This window comes from Nomascus leucogenys, chromosome 4 (assembly GCF_006542625.1).
Source record: "Nomascus leucogenys isolate Asia chromosome 4, Asia_NLE_v1, whole genome shotgun sequence".
NCBI classification, from domain to species: Eukaryota; Metazoa; Chordata; class Mammalia; order Primates; family Hylobatidae; genus Nomascus; species Nomascus leucogenys.
The window spans coordinates 104916493-104924432 of NC_044384.1; the positions used below are offsets into that span (position 1 = coordinate 104916493).

A 7940-nucleotide genomic window follows, 5' to 3' on the forward strand; every position below is an offset into this window, starting at 1 on the left:
CCTGACCAATTCCTCCTCTCTCTCTGGCAGAGGTAGGTGATGTGGGGATAGGGCAGAGTGCCTGCCTGGGTAATGAATGTGTGAGATGACTGTGCCCTGAGCTCCTGAGCTGTCTTGGTGACCTCCATTAGACTCTGCAGCATGAGCAAGGCTAGCTGGAGGTAACCAGGCTGAGGACAGAGCCTTGCCCCTGTGTGAGGAATGAGGGGCTGCTCAGACCTGGTGGTCCTCAGGTGCTGAGCAACCATCCACCCCCATCCCTCAGGGCACCTGAAGGGTGTGATTTACTGTCTTTTCAGAGATTGGAGCATGGATTGGCCAGCTCAAGTGTGTATCCCAAGACCACAAGCCTGGACACATGTTCGAATATCTGGGCTTGATTTAACTTTCCCCATATCTTAGAAAAAATCATTTTCTTGTAGAGATGGGGGTGCTATGTTGCCCAGGCTGGACTTGAACTCCTGGGCTCAAGTGATCCTTCTGCCTCAGCTTCCTGAGTAGCTGAGAGTAGCTGGGACAGGTGCATGCCACAATGCTGGATCACCTTATCTTCTATTAGGCTAGAATTTTCCAACAGCTTTGAGTACCCCACATGGCTTTTTAAATGTATTACCCTCCTGTGTCACTGAACCATCAATGTGTTCACCAAATTGTAACGTGCAAAGTGACCTCCTCATCCCACAGTGGCGCAATGGTAAGCACCAGTGTTCCTCTGTGGAGGGACCCTTTGCCTGCGCTCTCTTTCCTAAGCAGATGTATCTGTGGGGCAAGGGCATCTGCTGAATGGGGTGGGGGTGGGGTGTAGTTGCTTTAGAATGAAGCAGTCTTTCAAAATCATTATTTAAAACACATCTATCTGCTTAATTTCAGTTCCTTGGGCAAAGCCCCACTGGAGGGGCTGGAGGGAAAGTAGGGTCACCTGGAGATCCTGGATGCCAGCCCCTGAGGTTTGGTCTTCTTCTCACCGCGGGAGGGGTGACACCATGAGCCAGTCCAGGGCAATGGGCTGCAGGGGTAAGAAGGTCTGAGAATCGGCCGAGGTTAAGTTGAGGGACTCCAGGAGACTGCTTAGACCAGTGGAGTGAGGAGAGGGAGGGGCCAAGGAGGGAGGTCAGCCGGGGCGTACCCAGCCGGGGAGGTATAAGGGAGGGCTGTCACTAGGGACGCCCTTGCAGGTCAGAGACCGGGAGCGCCATGGCCGGTGGCCCCTGGGGGGCGCCACGCAGGCGGGGCACTAGGAGCATCCCCACCCAGCTCACCAGAGGCCGCGGCATGCGGCCAACAGGGGGCGCCGTCGTGGGGGCGGCACCGGGAACGCGTTTCGGAGAGACGCAGTCGGCTGCCACCCTGGGATGGGTCCCTGGTGCCAGAGCCTGGCCCGCGGGCAGCGCCCCCGGACGTCTGCCCCCTCCCGCGCCGGTGCCCTGCTGCTGCTGCTGCTGCTGTTGCTGAGGCCCGCAGGTGAGTCCCTTCCAATCCCTACCCCACCTGCCTGACGAGGCCCTCGCCTTCCACCTCTAATCTGCTCGGCGTTCCCCGCAGGTTGCTGGGGCGCAGGGGAAGCCCCGGGGGCACTGTCCACTGCTGATCCCGCCGACCAGAGCGTCCAGTGTGTCCCCAAGGCCACCTGTCCTTCCAGCCGGCCTCGCCTTCTCCGGCAGGCCCCGACCACCCAGACACCGCCCTTGACCACCATGGAGACCCAATCCCCAGTTTCTGAAGGCAAAGTCGACCCATACCACTGTGAGTACCAGGAGTGTAGACTCCGTGGGGCAAGGAGGGTGACAGAGGAGTCTTAAGGACCTTGGCTGGGGCTAGGGGAGCAGAAGAGACGGGGGCGAGCAGGACAGAGCAGCGCCTCCTTCTACAGGTGTTCATTGAGCACTAAACACCTGTGGGCCAGGCCTGGTCCTGTCTGGAGGCCCAGAGCTCTGGGTGTCTTGTCCTCACAGGCCTCCCCTCCTGCTGAGGTAGGGGGCAGGAAAGTCAGAGGGGCCTGGGGCTCGCTGTGTGTTCCTGCCCCGCCTGAGCTGGCTGTGGGGCACGTGGCCTCTCACCCTGCTCCAGGCCCTGACCCATCGTGCCTCTGACCCAGGCTCCCAGCCAGGGACCTCTGGGATCTCCAGCACAGCTTTCAGGGCCAGGCTGTGTGAGCCTTCTTGTGGTGACTCCAGGGTGCACACCTAAGACGTTCTCTTGCCCAGTGGCTTTCAGGCATGTTTAACAGACCGACGTAAGACTGGGAGTCAGCAAATAGCATTTAACTGTCACAGAAAGTCACCCAGACAGGACTTCCAGTACCCTGTGTTGTGCATGCCGATGTTTTCTTGTCTATGCTATCGTTTAAAAAGGCCAGTCACGGCCCACTTACGTTTACAATCTGCGAATCCATTTGGAAAACACTAAGAATGGGACTCCTGGGATGTTGGATACGTGCATCTTCAATCTAGAGAAACTGTTTTCCAAAGCAGCTGCAGCAGTGAGCACTCCCACCAGCCGTGGGTAGGCATTCTGGGTGATAATCCTCACTGACACTCGGTGTCACAGATGTTGTGTTTTTGCCAGGTGGGTGGTACACAGCAGAATCTCATCGTGATTGAAATCTGCATTTCCAGGCTGGAGGTAGTGGGTCATGCCTATAATCCCAGTGCTTTTGGAGGCTGAGGCAGTAAGATCACTTGAGGTCAGGAGTTTGAGACCAGCCTGGGCAACATAGTGGGACTCTATCTCTCCAAAAAATTAAAAAATAAAAAAATTAGCTGGGTGTGGTGGTGTGTGCCTGTAGTCCCAACTATTCAGGAGGTTGAGGTGGGAAGATCATTTGAGCCTAGGAGTTTGAGGTTACAGTGAACAATGATCATACCACTGCACTCCAGCCTGGGTGACAGAGCAAGACCTCATCAGAGGAGGAGGAAGAGGGAAGAGAGAAGAGGAAAGAAGAAGCAGTCTGCATTTCCCTGCAGACTAAGGGCGGAGCAGCTTCTGTGGTCATTGGCTACTGGGATTTCCTCCTTGGGCTATGCCCATTTTTCTGTTGGGGCATCCACTTTCCTCTCATTGAGCCACAGAAAGGGGTTCCCAGAGGAGGGAGAGACCTCTGCCTTGGCTGAAGTAGGGGACATGGTGAGGGTGGAACTAGGTGGAAAATGAGAACAAGTTAGTGAAGGATCTGATTGGAGCTGCGAGTGTGTTGGTGACGGCAGAGGGGCTGGTGGTACACTGGGCTGGTAGGCTGGGGATGCTCTAGGGCCCGGGCTGTGGGAACAGGGAGACAGATATCTGGGCAGTGCTTGGACCCTTCTGAGGCATGAGACTCCAGTCCACATGTGGACAGCATGATTCCATGGTGACAGGTGGAAAGGGAGCACCCCTGGATGGGTGCAGGCCAGTGGATGGAGAGGCAGGAGGTCAGGCTGGGGGAGGGGAGGGACAGGGAAAGATCCATCCCTCATCAAGCTCTCACCTTCCTCCTCAGTCTGTGGCTTTTCCTACGAGCAGGACCCCACCCTCAGGGACCCAGAAGCCGTGGCTCGGCGGTGGCCCTGGATGGTCAGCGTGCGGGCCAATGGCACACACATCTGTGCTGGCACCATCATTGCCTCCCAGTGGGTGCTGACTGTGGCCCACTGCCTGATCCGGTGAGTCAAGGCCGAGGTGGGGTGGGTGGAGAGGCATTTGGAGCTGCTGTGGGCCCAGTCACCCCCTCCCTGCCAGCCGTTCTGGCAGTGGTGGCAGCAGTGGCAGCTATGTGCTCTGCAGAGCCCCACAGTCCCAGCCCCAGCCTCACCTGGGCTCCAAGCAGGTGGAGGCTGAGTCCTAAAAATTCCTTCACGGCTCCAGTCTTTTCAGTGTCCCACCGTTCGCTCCCCTCGCCTGGCCTCTCAGTCCCGTGCAGTCATTCCGCAGATGGGAAATGCAAGCTCAGAAGCCATTTGTCTGGCCTCATGCCTCCTCTCCATGGGAAGAAGCTCCTAGTTCCTTCATTTCACCCCCTTTGCACCCACATCCTTGTTCCTCCCTTCAATCAACCGTCTCTGACACTTCTTTGAGCAAGGCCCTGGCCTGGACACTGGGGGCAGAGGAGGGATGGATCATTCCTTCCAGCTTGGTGGGGGAGACAGAAAGGAAGATAGATGCTCACAAGGGTGCCTGGTTGGTGTGGGGACAAAAGAGGGAGTGTTCTGATGTTTTGGGGCCAGGAGTGCTGGCTGTGAGAGCTGACGAGTGAAATGTGTTCCAGGCCTAAGGGCCAACATACAGACTCCAAGGGGTACCCTAGGGGTGCGCAGCTAGACAGCCAGGCCATGGCGCATTCCATGGAGCTGGAAGGAGTGGAATTGCCTCCTCCAGGGCACAGCATGGGGTGAAAGAGTCCATGCCACGGACTGAGAGTAGAGTTTGGAACCAGAGAAAACTGGGTCCGCATCCCTTCCACTGCCTCCTAGCTATGCAGCCCTGAGTGGCTCCTTGGGCTTCTCTGAGCCTCAGTTTCCCCCTCCATAAAATGAAAGGTCGTGAGGACTGGACCACACAGTGAGTGTGCAGGGCCCTGTTCATGTCTGTGGTGAGGAGTAGGCTCAGGGGCTTGAAGCAGGTGGGTGGCCCCTCCTGGATCATCTGGGAGGGCAGCAGACTGGGGGAAGGCCCAGGCTGGAGGCTGGGGCAGGGGGCCTGGAGCTGATCATGGCCTCCCCTCACGGCCCCCCTAGGCGTGATGTTATCTACTCAGTGAGGGTGGGGAGTCCATGGATTGACCGGATGACGCAGACCGCCTCTGATGTCCCGGTGCTCCAGGTCATCATGCATAGCAGGTACCGGGCCCAGCGGTTCTGGTCCTGGGTGGGCCAGGCCAACGACATCGGCCTCCTCAAGCTCGAGCAGGAACTCAAGTACAGCAAGTACGTGTGGCCCATCTGCCTGCCTGGCACAGACTATGTGTTGAAGGACCATTCCCTCTGCACTGTGACGGGCTGGGGACTTCCCAAGGCTGACGGTGAGTCAAAGCCTCCGCAGACCAGGGCAGGTGCTGTGAGAAAGGACGTGGGTGCAGGCCAGGGTGCCACCACAGATGGATGTTTCTGAGGCACCTTCCCCAGGGAGCCTGCCGCTCCTGGGACCTTCCTGCCAGGCTGTCATCTCTGAGGTCTCCTTCCCCTTGAGGATCTCGCAGGGAACACCTCACTGCTGCTCCAGCCTCAGGGGACCTCAATTGCCTCTGAATCCTGAGCCAGGCCAGGGCATGTAAACAGAACTTCCTTGAAGGCAGACAGGCACAGAGTAATACCTCACAGTCCACACCCACTGCCCAGGCATCGGCAGCTTGCCGCAGAGCACCTGCATCTTCCCTCTGTGCATCTTCCCTCCCCCAGGTGCTATTTGGGCCTTTGTCTTCTGGTCAGAGATGCTTCTTTTAGGTGCCCGTAGTGGGAAATGGTAGAAGAGGAAGCTGCAAAGAAGCTGGCGCTGTTATGGTCAGCAGGCAGAAGTCCCTGCTGTGATCTCCTAGGGCCCTGGGACCTCCCAGCACAGCTGGGCATAGAAGGGGCCACCAGAACAGCCCGAGGTCCCCCTTGGCTTCTTAAACATACTCTGATTCCCAAGAGGGGCCCAGACTCCAGCTCTCTTTCCTGCACCCTCTAGCCCACTGGCCTTTAGCTCTGTGTACCCCTGACCCAGCCCTGCAGCCCCCAGCCCTGAGCTCGAGCCTCGGGGCCTCATGCCGGGCCTAGCAGCAGCCTCAGCTGCTGGGGGGAGCAGCTGTGGGGGGAGCAGTCTTCTGTGCTGTAAAATGCTGCCCAGAAGGCCCACATGGCTGGCTGGGGACCATCTGCATCTGGAGCTCATGATTTCCTCTCCCCTCACTGGGCCTCAACTCCTTGTCATCCCAATTCAGGAGCAAGGCCCAGAGAGCAGGTGTGTTCTCTCAGGAACATCCAGGAGACCCTAGAACTGTCCACTTCCTTCAGGGGGTCCCCAGCCCATAAGAAAGATGCCCTTCCCTGTGGCCTGAAGGAACGAACTTACTCTCAAAACAGCTCAAGGGGACTTCAGCCCATGTGGGAGGACCTGGGGGTTACTTTGTCATCCCTGCTGTGGCCTGTCTCCTGTCTCCCAGGAGCTTAGGCCAGGGACAGGGACACACTAGTCAGGGAGGCAGGAGGAAGAAGCAGTGCCTGGCCTCCATGGAGGGGTCTGGGAAGGCTCAGCAGGGAAGAGGCCTGTGGAGGAAGGGATGCTTGAAGAGAAGGAAGGTTTGGGCCCTGAGAGGCTTGGCAGGCCCTCAGGAGGGAAGGAGTGGCAAAAGCCAAGAGGCTGAGTGTGGTGGAGGTGATGTCAAGGGCCCCAGTGGCCTGGGCGCTGCAGGAAGCGAGAGCAGGCCCAGCAAGGCTGGGTTGGGGGCAGTCTGCTCTGGGGGCTCTGTGTTGAGGGCCCTAGATGGGTATGGGCTAGAACAAGAGCAGGGGTGTGTGGCTAAAGCAGAAAAGGTGGGACGTGGGGAACAGTGGAGAGAAGAGGAGGCAATGGGCAGTGGTGAGTGGCCACGCCTAAATGGGGCCCTGTCCCACAGGCATGTGGCCTCAGTTCCAGACCATTCAGGAGAAGGAAGTCATCATCCTGAACAGCAAAGAGTGTGACAACTTCTACCACAACTTCACCAAAATCCCCACTCTGGTTCGGATCATCAAGTCCCAGATGATGTGTGCGGAGGACACCCACAGGGAGCAGTTCTGCTACGTGAGCGGCCTCTCCTCGCTCCCTCACCTTCAGGGGCACCTGGGGGAGAGGCATCTGGGGAGGGAGAGGGGAAGGGTGGAGGATGGGTAGAGGAAGGGAAGGGGGTGGGCAGGACTCTGGGGTATGGGGATGGAGGATGTAGGGGGAGACTGGGAGGAAACAGATGGGGGCTGGGAATGGGGATGGCTGTTGGAGGTGAGAGGAGTTGGGGGTCCGTGGGGAGATGGAGGGTGGGTGTTAAGAGGTGGGGGATGAAACCTTTTGAGGAAGATCTCCTGGGTCTGGAGCACTTCTCACCTATGTTGGCACTGGGGGGCTGTGGAGGTGTGGTGTGAGGACATCCTGCCTGTCCTGGAGCTGGGTCGTCTCTGGCCTTGCCTGGCCTCCCTGACCCTTACTCCCCCAACCCTTCCCGCAGGAGCTAACTGGAGAGCCCTTGGTCTGCTCCATGGAGGGCACGTGGTACCTGGTGGGATTGGTGAGCTGGGGTGCAGGCTGCCAGAAGAGCGAGGCCCCACCCATCTACCTACAGGTCTCCTCCTACCAACACTGGATCTGGGACTGCCTCAACGGGCAGGCCCTGGCCCTGCCAGCCCCATCCAGGGCCCTGCTCCTGGCACTCCCACTGCCCCTCAGCCTCCTTGCTGCCCTCTGACTCCGTGTGCCCTCCCTCACTTTTGGGCCCCCTTGCCTCCGTACCCAGGTTGCTGCGGGTGTAGCTCTCACAGCCCTGAGAGTCAGGGTGGAGACGAGGTGCTCAATTAAACATTACTGTTTTCCATGCCTCCTTCTTCCCCGGCTTCAGAGGCCCCGCGTTTCCTGGGCCTGCTCTGTTGGGAGTCCACAGGTGAACCAGATGAGGGTGAGGTGGGGAACTCCAGGCAGTTTACACTGAAAATTGCAGAGCCTCCAGGATCTGCCCCCATTCAAAGGTTCGGGGTGGCTCCCGCAGAAGGTGGAGGGGGTGTGAAGGGGTGATATTAGGGTCAGATGATCGAGGGGCCTGGAACATACCGCCCAGGCTGAAGCTGGGGCTGCCAGAACCCAGCTGGGGTGCAGCTGTCTGGGCTGGAAAGTGGGTGCTCTTTCTGTGATAACTGTGGGAGTCGGGCTTTCCTTGACTTTGGCTGATGTCTGGCAAGAGGCTAGAACACAGCCTTTCATTGCCCCAAAGAGCCATAGTGAACTTTGACCCTCTATCTCTG

The 7940-nt window shown here is 58.3% G+C and overlaps 1 protein-coding gene across 1 annotated transcript; it reads left to right on the forward strand.

Annotated features, from left to right (window-relative positions):
• The first annotated feature begins 1299 nt into the window (after window positions 1-1299).
• On the forward strand, window positions 1300-7519 carry PRSS50 (serine protease 50). Its single transcript, XM_003256989.3, has 6 exons — window positions 1300-1461; window positions 1543-1743; window positions 3476-3638; window positions 4710-4993; window positions 6569-6735; window positions 7154-7519. Exons 1-6 carry the CDS (start codon window positions 1353-1355, stop codon window positions 7388-7390), a joined length of 1161 nt encoding a protein of 386 aa, XP_003257037.2. The 5' UTR covers window positions 1300-1352; the 3' UTR covers window positions 7391-7519.
• The last annotated feature ends 421 nt before the right edge of the window (window positions 7520-7940 follow it).